Source organism: Cryptomeria japonica, chromosome 3, assembly GCF_030272615.1.
Source record: "Cryptomeria japonica chromosome 3, Sugi_1.0, whole genome shotgun sequence".
NCBI lineage: Eukaryota > Viridiplantae > Streptophyta > Pinopsida > Cupressales > Cupressaceae > Cryptomeria > Cryptomeria japonica.
Window position 1 is genome coordinate 793,606,868 of NC_081407.1, and position 14,659 is coordinate 793,621,526.

Consider the following 14,659-nt stretch of genomic DNA (forward strand, 5'->3'; position numbering starts at 1 on the left):
AGTTTTACAACATTCTGTTGCAATAGCGCTAGTCTGCGTTTAAACAGAAGCACGATTTCACACAGAAGCGTTGAAAGAAGGATAAAGCCTGAGAGGCAAAAGCGCTGAAAGAGTTTCAATAGCGCCAAAAGAACATCAAAAGTGCCAAAACAAATACACCAGCGCTGAAAGTTTAACAATAGCGCTATTGTAGTGACAATAGCGCTAAAATGGAAACTGTCGGCAGCGCTAGAACGTGTTCAATAGCGCTATAACGTGTTCAATAGCGCCGAAGCGCAACCTGTGTGACAAATTCAACAATCAGACATGTTAGTTTGCAAAAAAAAATGGTATTTTTGGGTGTTCGATTCACGTCGGGTTCACCAAATGATGCCCTCCTAAATGGCATAAGGTTAGTAAATGATCAACAACACAAAAAGACACAAAAACCGTTAGATTGTTAGTGTTGGTCAATCAAAAACTAATCAAAAAAGGCATACCAAGAGAGATACTAAAAACATGTTAATATATCTAACTAAAGAAGCAAAGATAATGAGGCATGTCCAAATGCCTCTTAGCATGGTTTTGGTTCCTTTCTCCCTTGTTCCTCTCCTCTCCAAGTTCCAAAATAGTGTAGCTCTCAGCAACTTTTTGCACTATGGATGCTTATGAAGGATTGAGATTGTAGTATTGAGCTTTGAATGTGAAATAAAAAGTTAATGCTATGCTATTGATGCTAAATTGATATATTTTAACCAAAATAACAAGATATTAGATGATTATGTTAAAATGCTCTCTAAAAATGACTATAGCTTAAATGCATGCAAGTTTTTAAGATCTGGATTATGAAAAAATGGGCTCTATTTATAGGAAAAATGGAGCAATGGATGGTTGAGATTGAGTAATCTCAACAAGGGTCAGGATTGAATGATTTCAAATCCATGTGAGGGCTTTCAACTCAATCCCAGGATGACAAGTGTCAATGTGAGATAGGTTGAGAGGGGAGGGAATAAACATTAAATGCTTGATATGACCTTGGGAGTTAAAGTCAAGGTTGGTTGACTGAATAAACTCTTTATTCAAAGAATAAAGCTTTTATCCAATGAATAAACTCTTATGCAAATGTGAAATGGATGAATATGGTCAAAACAATAAATGTTTGGGGGGACAAGTTTGAAATAACCATAAATGGTCATGTAAGAGCCATAAATGGTCATGTAAGAGCCATTAGTGGTCTTGGAAGACTTTGGGGGTTAATTTGTTGAACACACAAAGCATTAAATGCTTTTCAAAGACTTTGGGGGTTAATTTGTTGAACACACAAATCATTAAATGCTTTTCAAAGACTTTGGAGTCTTTGAGAAGTGACTCCATTTTGCTTAGGAATGTGACAATAATTAGGGGATGGATTAGGCTAATTAGGAAGGGGTTAGAAGAATCTAGAAGGGGATTAGATTTTGCAAGTGGATTTGGTGGGTGAGGGAAAATAGGATTTTATTAAAATAAATTAATTTATTTCAATAAATGTGTGCAAGTTGCATTTGTAGGAAAATGCAAGTGGGATGGGGATAATGATTTAAATAAATGTTTTATTTAATTTATTTAAAAGAGGAATAGAGGGATTTAATTAAATAAATAGATTTTATTCATTTAATTGATTGGAATTTGATTTAATGAATTAATTAAAATAAATTGAATAATTTATTTAATTAATATAAGAATGTTTGGAGATGAATTAATTAAATATTAATTTAATTAACTGATGGCTAGTGGATTTTTAATCAAATAAATAGCGAATATTTATTTAATTAAGCTGGACAGATTTGTGTGACTACAGTAATAATTCATGCACAAGAAAAAATAGATATAAAATGTTAAAAAAAAGGGAAACAAATTTGTGGAGCCACATGGTATTTTCGGCAATATGCAGTTGTTGCTTATTTCCAGCCCTCGCCCACCCCCCTTTTTCCCGTAACTTATTTTCAATTCCTAAATAATAGTTGTTCCACTTAAATAGCAAATGATTCTAAATTATCTTTTACCAACAATTTTAAATTTGCATGGGAACACTCCAACTACTTAAAATTAAGCAGCAAATGGAGTTAAGCAGCCAGGGCATGTCCCCATGCTGCTGCTTAGCTTATTTTGGTAGAAAATGTTAATAAACAACTGTATGGAGACATAGGGTAAGCTGTAAGGGCTAACCCCATGTTCCCATTCGCTAGATTAACTCCATTTTCTACTTAAATTTAAGCAGTTAAGAGTTTCCATACAACCTTTAAATTGTGAAAAAAAGGATAATTTGGAATCTTTTCCTATTTTGGTGGAGCAACTATTGTTTAGGGATTAGAAATAAAGACATGATTAGAAATAAAGGCATGTTCCCATGCGGCTGCTTAGCTTATTTTGGCTAGCAGCCGTTGCTCAACTTTTTTAAGAAATATTTGTGGAGCTGGTGACCCTTTTAAGGGACATCTTAAAATTGGTATTAATAATATTAGTAATAATTTGTGCACAAGGAAAAATAGAAATAAAATGTTAAAAAAAAAGAAGGAAACAAATTTGTGAAGCCACGTGGCATTTTTGGCAATAATAAGCAGTCGCATGGGAACATGAGGTAAGCTATGGAAGAAAATGAGGGGCTGAAAATAAGCAACAACTGCTTATTAACAAAAGTGCCATGTAGATCCACAATTTGCTTTCCTTTTTTAAAACAAAAAATTATTTCTATTTTTTTTTCAAATTTTAAGTACACAAATTAGTATTAATACTATTAATATAAAATTGAGATTTTTTATTTAAAAATAAACAGCAAAAATAAGCTAAGCAGCGATATGAGAATATACCCTAATTCTAATCCTAAATCCTATTTTTTAAGAAAGAATTTCAAATCATAGCGGATGATTCTTTTCTCCAATTTTCCATAAAAATAAAGCCAAGCCCTCCCAGGAAACCCAACCTGAAATATCTTGGGAGACGCAAATAACCTTAACTGGCACCGCTGTCGAGTTATTTATGTTCGTCCAAATTTTGAATTCTGTCGTTATTTTCGTTCGTATAACGGATTATTTTAATGCAATGTCCACTACAATTCAGTAAACTCGATTTAGGGAAAACGGAAAAAAACAGAGGGGAGACTAAAAATGGAGAAGAACGTGCTAAGAATTCTGTGTTCCGATCTGATAAAAGCACGGAAAGAGCCTGGTCTTCAATGGCTTATTGGGGTTCCTTTTATGCCCTTCACCATTATTTCCTGTTTCAAATGTATTCACACCGCTGGCAATCCCTTCGCTCCCAACTACACTGCAGAAGCAGGTCACCATTTTTTCTCTTCTTATTCGTTTATTGTCAGCAAACACTATACAATTTTATGATAATGTTAAAAGCTTTATTCAACCATACAATTTTACAATTGTGTTAAAATCTTTCCTCAACGTTATTTTAAGACTTGTGAGTCTCTCTTTCACTCTCTCATTTTAATTCTGTTTGTATATAACATCGTCTGTCTCCTAAATTTGAAAGTCTTTTTAAACCAGCGATTCTGTGGGTATGTTTTTGAATGGCGTGCTTTTGACAATGAGGTCTAGGAGTGTATACTAGGAACATTATTAATTTGATTATTGTTCAATCGATTTTAATTGTGCAATTAAGTTGTAAATTAAAAGACGAAGCAGTTTGTATCAGCAGTCGTCTATTCATAAATCAACAAGCACCATTAGGTTGCTAGATTAATAGGATGAATTTCAATTTGTATACAGAGGTAAGGTTGTTGTTGGTAATGGAAAGGTGTGGTTGTACTTTAGCACAGATTGTTAGTTCTACAATATGGAGAGGTGAGTCAGTGTAGGTGAGTTGTTGCCCAACTGTGTAGGGAAACCCCTCTTGCGGATCCTCTTGCTGGGTTCACAGAGGTGAGACTATTAATGTTCTACTGTTTGCCGGGCTGGGGTGATTTCTTCTACAATTAGGTGTAATTCCCAGCCCTGGAGCCACTTGAAACCCCTGCTAGAGAGTCTCTACATAGGCAAGTTTTGAACAACACAGTTTAAGAAAAGCATGGCTAGTGTTTGAGCAACGAATCTGATTAGTACAATGTTAAATCAGACATCATATAATCCTATGTATCATAAACGAATGGACTGGTTCGCATAACTTGATTCCCACTAAGAAAGCATGGGCAATGGACATATTTATCAGGGATATGTACATTGCAAGTCTCGAATATATATTCCGTTATCCGTGCGGTCTCTTTGAAAAGTGGCTACCCCATGCATACAACATAGGGACATTTGTGTTTTACTTATGAGGTAAGGGTTTTATAAGAATTAAGAATTTAGTTTCAACTTGAACTATGTTATTGGCGCAAGACAACGTTATTTCAATATGAGTTCTAAATATGTGAAAGCCAGTCATGTAGCAGGCCAATTTTATTGTTTCTTGAGCTGCATGATTCCCATAATGGGCCATGGATAACTATAATGCCACCGATGGAAAGTGTTTATGGCTACATCTTCACATTGGTATTGTTGATACTTATAGAAGATATCTGAGGTACAAATTTATGCATCAAGCCATGTAAGAAAAATGCTATTTAATATTGAAGATGCAAAAATCTGATCTGAGATCTTATGGGAGAAGATTCAAATAGATTTTACATCAAATAATGAAGTACCTGCAAGAAAACGCACATGCAAAGCTAAAAGAAACAAAACACAGACACATGCATAATTAGGAACGTCTCCATTGATAATTTTAGGTGCTTAGATGTTAAACAAACTAATTAACTATAATCAGACTGTGAATAAACAGTAATAGTAATGAAACACAAGACACAAGACACCAATACCCTGGGAAAACCTCCCTCTTGGAAGTGAAAAACCCAGCCTTAAACTATGAAGTATATTATCTCAATGATAGGCAATTACAACATAACAGACTTATCTCTGATTGCTGTCCAAACAGCAAGTTCGCCAAGGTGTAGAGCAACAAATTCGCTAAGTGTAGAAAAGCAGATCGCTAAGTGAAGAAGAGCACATAGCTAAAGAGCAGAGTGCATTTTTGCAAGTGATAATGAATGTGTTTGACTTCATCTTGAGGTTGATTATAAATATCCTCCTTTTGGTGGTAGACACCCTTAGGTCGGCTTGCAACATTATTTATTTAATGTTATATTGTTATTGCACATTACCACGTTGGACATTTGGGTCCAGACCAATAGTTATTGACATGCCTTTGCACGTTACATTTTGGGCCCAACCCAATGACACATCGAATTGCCTTTCCCACGTTACATTTGGGTCCAGCCCATTTAGCAAATACATTGAGATATCATATACATATTTAATTATCATTTAACATCAAAGTTCGATAATCAGATATCCGAACTTGGCTTATATTTTCAACACTCCCTCTTAGCTAAGGAGGATAACTGCCACATGTCATGATCCATTCATGACTTTCATCTTGCATTGCCCGCAAGAGTGAATGTATAAACTTCATAGAGTATACCTGCAACAAAAAACACATAAATATCATGAACTCATTTCATGATGTCCATCTTACATTGCTCGCAGAGGATGGAACCAACTTGCATTGCCCATAGAGGGTGGAAGAGGTTTTACACCTCAGCCTTCTCCCAAAGAAGGATACACTGTCACCTTGCATTGCCCACAGAGGGTGGAAGATGCAAACTGAATTGCATTACTAAGATTGAGACTCCCTCTCAATCAATGCCGTGTTCTCCACCATTCCAAGCTTCTCTCTGAAGTACTTAAATTTCACCCGAGCTAGAGGCTTGGTGAGAACATCATAAACTTGTTCATCAATGCTGATATATTTCAGTTGGATAACACCTCTTTGTGCCATATCACGAATATAGTGATAATGAATTTCCACATGTTTTGACTTGTCATGAAACACGAGATTGTTAGACATTTTAATACAACTCTGGTTATCACAATAAATAACAATGGATTCCCATGGTTGTTCAAACAACCCAGTAAGAAGCTTGCGAAGCCAAACTGCTTCTCTAGTTGCCACACTTGAGGCAATGTATTCAGCTTCTGCAGTATTTAATGTAACTGAGGACTGTTTCCTACTAGCCCAAGAGATCATAGCGGAACCCAAGCTGAAGCAGATTCCTGAAGTGCTTTTCCTATCAGTAACACTTCCAGCCCAATCAGAATTAGAGTAGCCTTCCAAGTTGATTGCTGTGTTGATCGAATACTTCAGTCCATAGCCAATTATTTCACGCAAGTATCTCAGGATGTGCTTGGCTGCCACCAGGTGAACATGCTTTGGCTGGTTCATGAATTGGCTAAGTGCACTCACTGCATAGCAAATATCTAGTCTAGTGTTGACTAGATACATCAAGGATCCAATCAACTACCTGTATTCTGAGGGATTTGCAAATTAGAGTTAGCTGCAGAAAAACTCAACTTCTTCAATTTAGTTTTCATCGGAGTAGACATAGGTTTACAATCCATCATACCAAATCTTTTCAATATATCAATAGTATATTTTCCTTGACTTAGAATAATTTCATTAGGTCTTTGCCACACTTCTAACCTTAGAAAGTAATGCATTAGACCTAGATCCTTCATTTCAAATTCAGTAGCTAATTCTTTCTTACACCTAATGATGAGACTATCTTCACCAGTTAGAAATAAATCATCAACATATAGAACCAGAATTAGCATTTCACCATTAAATACTTTAAAGTAAATGTTAGGGTTAGCATCATTCTTATAAAATCCTAAACTAAGTAAGTACTTATCTCAATTTTTTCATACCAAGCTCTAGGAGCTTGCTTGAGGCCGTAGAGATCTTTCTTCAATCTGCACACATGAGTTTCTCTATTGTGGATCTCATAACCTTCAGGTTGTTCAATATAGACTTCTTCCTCAATGACATCATTAAAAAGGCAGTCTTTACATCCATTTGATGTAATTTCCAACCTTTGGCTGCAGCAATAGCTATAATAGTTCTAATAGAAGTATATCTAGCAACAAGAGAAAATGTTTCTTCATAATCTATACCTTCCTTTTGAGAAAAACCACGAGCTACAAATCTAGCTTTATATTTCTCTATACTACCATCAACAACATGTTTAATTTTAAACAACCATTTGGAAGAAACAACAAACTTATCTTTAGGTCTAGGCACAACATCCCAGACATCATTCTTGATGATGGATTGATACTCTTCATCCATGGCTAACTTCCAAGCTTGCTGGTTCATAGCTTCTTCTGTGTTGGATGGTTTAGCCTCAATGATGTTGCACATCATTGCAGCATAGTTGGAGAGCTTCTGAGGTCTCTTACTTTATCTGAAAGTGCCACTAGGAGCTGCAAACTTTTCTGCATTTTGAATTGTGCTTCTAACCCAAAGTGGTCTTTTCTTGCTAACTGCAATATCTCTAGGTCCATCAGTTGGAACCAGAGGCTCAAGAGGATCATCATGCTCAATAGGTTCAGGAGGCTCAATAGGCTCCCTCTGGATCTCAGGGTTAGTATCAATATCCATATTTTGATTATCATTAACTTCTTTATCATTTTCAACAAGAGAACCTTTAGATTTCTTGAAAGCAATATTTTTTTCAAAGTTGACATCCCTACTTACCTCAATGTACCTTTGACCAAGAATGTAGATGCGAAATGCCTTGGAGGATTCACTATAACCAACAAGGATACCCTTCTTCCCGGAAGGCTCTAACTTAGTCCTCTTTTCCTTTGGCACATGAACATAGCAGGACTCCCAAAGATCCTTAGGTGGTTGATATTTGGTTTGACTCCTGTGAAGGCTTCCTCAGGAGTTATGTTCTTCAGGACACGGTGAGGACATCTGTTGTGAATGTACACAACAGTCTTGGATGCTTCAGCCGATAAGAAGGTTTGCAGGTCCTGATCGTGAATCATAGCTTTAGCAGCTTCAACGATGGTTCTATTCTTTTGTTCAGCTACACCATTTTGCTGAGGATTGTAGGAAACACTCCCTCTTAATTCCTGTTTTACACAAAAGTCATTGAAGCTATTTGAGGTGTACTCACCTCCATGGTCAGATCTTAACACTTTGATTCTTTTGCCAGACATATTTTTGAAAAATAAATTGAATGAATGATTCAATAATCGGATAATCTATTCAACAATATACAAACGTATATAAAGAGATTACAAGGACGACGTTCTAAATTAAGAACAAGTCGTTTAAAGTGAACTACTAAAAAGCTAAATGCTAAATAAAGCTTAAAAGCTAATTAACTAAAAAGAAAAAGCTAAATGCTAAATAAAGCTTAAAAGTTAATTAACTAAAAAGCTAAATGACCATTAAACAATGAACTAAATTTAGGTGACTAAAATATAATTAAATATTCTAATATCCTCTGTTAATGGTCATTCTATCTACTAACTACCCTACAAAAGACACTGCAGGTCTTTTGATCACAAATGAAAAGACCATCTGCTGCTACGGAGACCCTCCCAGGATTTGCAAAATGTAAATGACCAAGAGTACAAAAAGCCATCCAAGCGAATGTAGCCTTCACACGCGAATTAGAGATCTGACACACACGAATTACTGAAGCCTGAAACAATGATTTTGAATGTAGCCTTCACATGCGAATTAGAGATCTGGCACACACGAATTACTGAAGCCTGAAACAATGATTTTGAGGAAAAAATCAGCAAACCGTTTTGCAAAAGAGTACCAACTCCAAAACAGACTGCAAGATACCACGGTTGCAGATGTTCGCCTTGGCAGGTGCTACCCAAACTGACTGCAACAAAGCTCGATTTTTGAGGAGAAAGATCGATCAGAACCAGAGAACTTCGCGAATCACAAATCCCACGCCAACTTCGCGTAGTATAGATGATTTTTGAGGAAAAAATCGTAAAAACTAGCAAACAATTTTTGAAGAAAAAATCGAGAAATCCTAGAAATCCCATGCAAGCTTTGCGGATGACAGATAATATTTTTTAAGGAAAAAATTCTAAACCCTGAAATAGGAACCCTCAAAAAGAGAATTTACGATTTTGAGGAGAAAATCGAAAAACCAAGATATCTGAGGTTACAAATCATCGTTTTTGTGGAAAAAAAGGGTAAAACCCAGATAACTAAAATCTTACGCGAATATCGCGGATTACATATGAGATAATTTTTAAGGGAAAATTATAAACCCTGCGAACAATTTTTGAGGAAAAAATTGTGAAAACCCTCCCATGATTTTTTGTGGAAAAAATCAGAGAACCGACAGACAATTGTTCAGGAAAAAATTGTGAAAACCTTGGGACCTGTAAGACGAGGTCTGGCCTAAATCAATCTGATAAAGGCAACGATATTCAGATATCGTGAACATGCACTGTTTCCAGGTGTTGTGGCAGTTGTTGAACTTTCGACTGTGTTCCAACATGATGATGGTCAAAGATGCCATCACAAAAATGGAGGTTGAACGAGGTCAACCTAGTGAAAGCATGAGACAGAAGAATTTGATTCAAAAATCAGAATAGAAGCAGCTGCACAAAAAATTTGAAACCCTGGAGGAGAATTCTGGCACGAATTCTAAGGCGCGAATTTCGAGGTTTGGAAGAAACCCATAAATTAAAATTTTCTGCAAACTTAAAACCTGAAATTTTTCCTGAAAATAATCAGAAAAAAATAATAATTTGCAGAAAATAAAAAAATACCTTTGATTTTTTTGTAAAAAAAAATAGAAAAATATTGACGATTTTTTTTCCAAAAAAAATGCAAAAAAAAAAGGGGCAGAAACCCTAGGTCGGATGTACAACATAAACGGCACCCAAAAGACACCAAAATTCTCGACGTCAACAAAATTAGCAGAAATTGTGACTGCTTTTTAAATTTCAAGGCAAATTCGTTGGCACAAAATTTGAGGCACGGAAAACAAGGCACCCAGAAAAATTTGAGACCAACCCAGAAAAGCTCTCGAAAAACCCACCAAGAATCTGAAATCAAAATGCAGATTTGACGGCTCAAAAATCGAGGCACAAAAAACGATGCACCCCAAAAAATATGATGATGACCCAGTTGAGGTCTCGAAAAACCCACCAAGAATCTGCAACTAGAATAAAATTTCAACTTGAACTGAAGGGTTAAAACCCTAGTCGAAAATTGCAGAAACCCTAGGAAAATTTTTAATCTACAAAAAAAAACTCTAGGTTGCAGGCCCAAAAATCTCTAGAACCCTATAAAAAAAACATGAACTGCTGCCCAGCACAAAGAAATTCGCCCATGAACCATAAATCCTCGAAACCCTCAAAAAGCCTTTAAAAAAGCAAAATCGTTTTTTTTATAAAAAAACAATCAAAATTTTTTTTTGGAAAATATTCTAGAAAGAAGGCCATGAATTTTTATTAAAAAATTCGCCAAACTTTAAAGAATCCCATCGACTCGCTCTAATACCATGAAAAATAAATTGAATGAATGATTCAATAATCAGATAATCTATTCAACAATATACAAACGTATATAAAGAGATTACAAGGACGACGTTCTAAATTAAGAACAAGTCGTTTAAAGTGAACTACTAAAAAAGTTAAATGCTAAATAAAGCTTAAAAGCTAATTAACTAAAAAGAAAAAGCTAAATGCTAAATAAAGCTTAAAAGCTAATTAACTAAAAAGCTAAATGACCATTAAACAAGGAACTAAATTTAGGTGACTAAAATATAATTAAATATTCTAATAATTTTCAGCTAGAGCTTTAAATTCCTTAAACGTACTTAACACTTCATCAGATTCTTTAGATTTTAGAAAGTAAATCCAAGTCTTTCTAGAAAAATCATCTATGAATGTAACATAGTATAGAAATCCGCTAGGTGAAGGAACAAACATAGGCCCACATAGATCAGAATGAACAAGTGCTAATTTTTCCTTAGCTCTACTTTCACTTTTATGGAATGGACTTTTAGTGTTCTTACCTAATGCACAACCTTTGCAAGAATCATCATGAGATTTATTAAGTTTAGGCATACCTTTAACCATCTTCTCAAGTGAAGGAAGTGCCTGATAGTAAAGATGACTGAGCCTTCTATGCCATAGCTCGCTAGATTCAGGAGCTTCATGAATGAGTGCTCGAATGGGGTTAGCTGAAAGCTTATACAAACTATCATATCTATTTCCAATAACACAAGCAGATTTAATACTAGATTTCTTAGGCCATGCAAGTACTTTATCCTCAGAAAATGCTATTTGATAACCTTTATCTTCTAGGGCAGAAATGGAAATTAAATTCCTCTTAATTCCAGGGACAAATAAAATATCACTAAGGTGCAAGGACATACCAGATTCTAAATTTAAAGAAGTACTACCAAAGCCTCTTACCGAATACTTTGCATCATCACCAATTACCACATGAAGATTGGACTCTTTCTCCATCAAGTCTGAGAGATGCTCTCGATATCCTGTGATGTGTCTAGATGCACCATTGTCGATCAACCAAGTGTTGCTATCGGTTGGCACATTGTTGGACAAAGCAGAAATGAAGAGATAGTTTTCATTATCCTTTGAGTTTGCAACTTCATTCAGGTTGGCCTTCCCTTGCATGGGCAAATTCTGACATTCTTTGGCATAATATCCAAACTTGTCGCATTTGAAGCACCGGACACGTGAAAGATCCCTTGGCTTCTTTTTTGGATTGAAAGCTGGAGGTCTGAAGTCTCCATCTCTTTTGAAGTTGTTCTTATTCCAATGGCCTCCCTTCCTTCTAATATGTTGAGATGCAAGCACATGTTGATCTCCTCCATGAGAGCCTTTATGCATTTCTCTGGCAGCTAGGCGAGACTCCTCTTGAATGCAATCTGATCGGAGGCGATCGAAGGAAGGGAATTCAGCTCTTCCACTTATGCTTTGAATGAAGGGATCCCGAGAGTCAAGAAGACCATTTAACACAATCATGACAATATCCTTGTCCATAATCTCGCTTCCAATGGCGCTGAGTTGGTCCTTTAATTCTGAAATCTTCATGAAGAAGGACATGACTGAATCTCCTTTGCACATTCTGACTTGAAGAAGTTGCTGCCTCAATGTGAGTGTCCGGCTGATGTTGTTGATCTCATATATCCCTTCTAGATGTTTGAACATCTCTCGGGCTGTCTTCAATTTGGAGATGACTGGAACAAGATGGTCCTTCACGGAATCAATAAGGAACTTCTTCGCTTTGAGGGCATTCTTCTTGAATTGCTTTAACTCTTCCGGATCCAAAGGTTCAGTCAGATTCGTATCTTCCACAAACTGTAACAGCTCTAACTCTTCTAGGGCAAGGAGGACACGAACCTTCCATGATGTGAAATTTAGGGCACCTTCAAGTCTATCCTCTACTTTTAGACCTGTAACCATCTTGCAAGACTAAAACGGCAAACTGAAAGTGAAGAGCAACTAATAATCTGATTATGCAATGAACCTAAAGCTCTGATACCATGTTAATTTTAGGTGCTCAGATGTTAAACAAACTAATTAACTATTATCAGATTGTGAATAAACAGTAATGGTAATGAAACACAAGACACAAGACACAAATACCCTGGGAAAACCTCCCTCTTGGAGGTGAAAAACCCAACCTTAAACTATGAAGTATATTATCTCAATGATAGGCAATTACAACATGATACACTTATCTCTGATTGCTGTCCAAACAGCAAGTTGACAAGATGAAAGAGGATGCAGCCCTAACCAACAGTAGATGACCAAGAGAGCAGATCAGCAGAAGATAACCTCAATAGACCGTAGCAGAAATATCCTTGAAGTTCGCCAAGGTGTAGAGCAACAAATTCGCTAAGTGTAGAAGAGCAGATCGCTAAGTGAAGAAGAGCAGATAGCTAAAGAGCAGATCGCATTTTTACAAGTGATAATGAATGTGTTTGACTTCATCTTGAGGTTGATTATAAATATCCTCCTTTTGGCGGTAGACACCCTTAGGTTGGCTTGCAACATTATTTATTTAATGTTATATTGTTATTGCACATTACCACGTTGGACATTTGGGTCCAGACCAATAGTTATTGACATGCCTTTGCACGTTACATTTTGGGCCCAACCCAATGACACATCGAATTGCCTTTCCCACGTTACATTTGGGTCCAGCCCATTTAGCAAATACATTGAGATATCATATACATATTTAATTATCATTTAACATCAAAGTTCGATAATCAGATATCCGAACTTAGCTAATATTTTCGACATCCATTGCCCTCCTATCAACCAAGGTCTTGTGTTTTTAAGATTTTTGCTCTCAAAGCATTGTGCACAAGAAGCTATGGAGAACAAATCTTATGAGATGAATGCAAGAATGAACTAACTATGCTTGGAAATGAGAAAGATTGAAAGATGCAAGCTATGCAAGAGATTGAAAGATGCAAACAATGGATTAACTTGCCAGGCCAAGAAATGAGAGGGAGCAAGGTTTTTATAGAAGTCCTCAGGGTGGAATCCAAGTTGTAGGATGAATGTGGGATAAAATATTGGTTTGGAGGTGTAAGTGTTTATCCCATTTTCATTAGGTGAGTGTAATAGATGGATATGAAAAATGATAAATAGGGAATTGATTGGGTATGCAAGAGATTTAGAAAATGGTTTTTATAATATAATATATTAATGGATTAGCGGAGAATAAATGAATATATGATTTTAATGAATAATGATGAAAAAAAAGAATGATATTATGGATGAATATAATAGAAAATAAGATTATTAAATAATGGATCCACTTGATTAATGGAAAAAATCAAGATTGATTCAAGAGGACAATTTTTACATGTCTACAAATATATACGGGGATTTTAGAAATCTCTAGAGCTATTTGGGGAGTGGATCAACTGGCCTGTGACACTTAGTGCACACTCCCTGCTGGTGAATTTTTATGCAGCCACACTGAGAGAGTTCGAACACATGTATCTTAATAGTTATTAAGCATAATTAATTGTTGAGCTGTGAGTTTCACCAACTCAACGGTAAATTAGATCTCAAGAAGCGTATATATGATAGACATGTTAAATTTTAATGATCAGATTAGGTAGACAGTAAGTCAAACACAAATGCACAGAATTTACCTTAGGAAAACCTTCCTCTTGAAAGTGAAAAACCCAACAAAGAAGTTCCTTTATATATATTGATAGACAAGATGTTGTTACAATGAATCTTCTCCACTCTTTGAAGCTATATGATGATATAGATTCTCCTAGACTGCTGTATACAATTCGCAGTGCAGTATTAATGCTGAGAGATGATCTATCTAGATCAATCTGATTTCAATATCAATTCATATGTCTTGAAGATGAGAGCATGCTGCTGCACAAGGAGTCGATCTGAAGAAGAAGAACACGAACTGCTGAAGAATGATATCGAAACTGCTGAAGGATGATAATCCGATCTGTTGAAATTATCTATAGTCGAATTGCCTTGGAAGTGAGAAGTGAACCGAACTTTATACCCATACTGAGTGTGCATCCAAACAACACGATTATTCCAATAGTCGACTTCTTATAAACCATCACGTCTCCTTATCTTTATTAGAAATCAGTTATAATATAATGGATACATCTTTCAAGGTGGTGGAGTATATATTAGTTATCTTTTATTTAACAAACCGTTTCATTCTAAATAAGAAAGTCGGTGATGTATAAAAGTCGAACAATTAAATGTGTAAGGCCAAAAGGCCCTTCACACAT

At 35.8% G+C, this 14,659-nt stretch overlaps 1 protein-coding gene across 4 annotated transcripts in view; it reads left to right on the forward strand.

Annotated features, from left to right (window-relative positions):
* Positions 1 to 2,856: 2,856 nt before the first annotated feature.
* LOC131075892 (probable Ufm1-specific protease) overlaps positions 2,857 to 14,659 on the forward strand; it is a 206,937-nt gene continuing 195,134 nt past the window's right edge. For 3 of the 4 annotated variants that reach the window (XM_058012831.1, XM_058012830.1, XM_058012832.1), the window contains exon 1: positions 2,863 to 3,294. In XM_058012831.1, coding sequence (XP_057868814.1) covers positions 3,123 to 3,294 — 172 coding nt within the window. In that variant the 5' untranslated portion in view covers positions 2,863 to 3,122. Of the gene's footprint in view, positions 3,295 to 14,659 lie in introns of all 4 variants that reach the window. The other variant, XM_058012829.1, reaches the window with a different exon arrangement.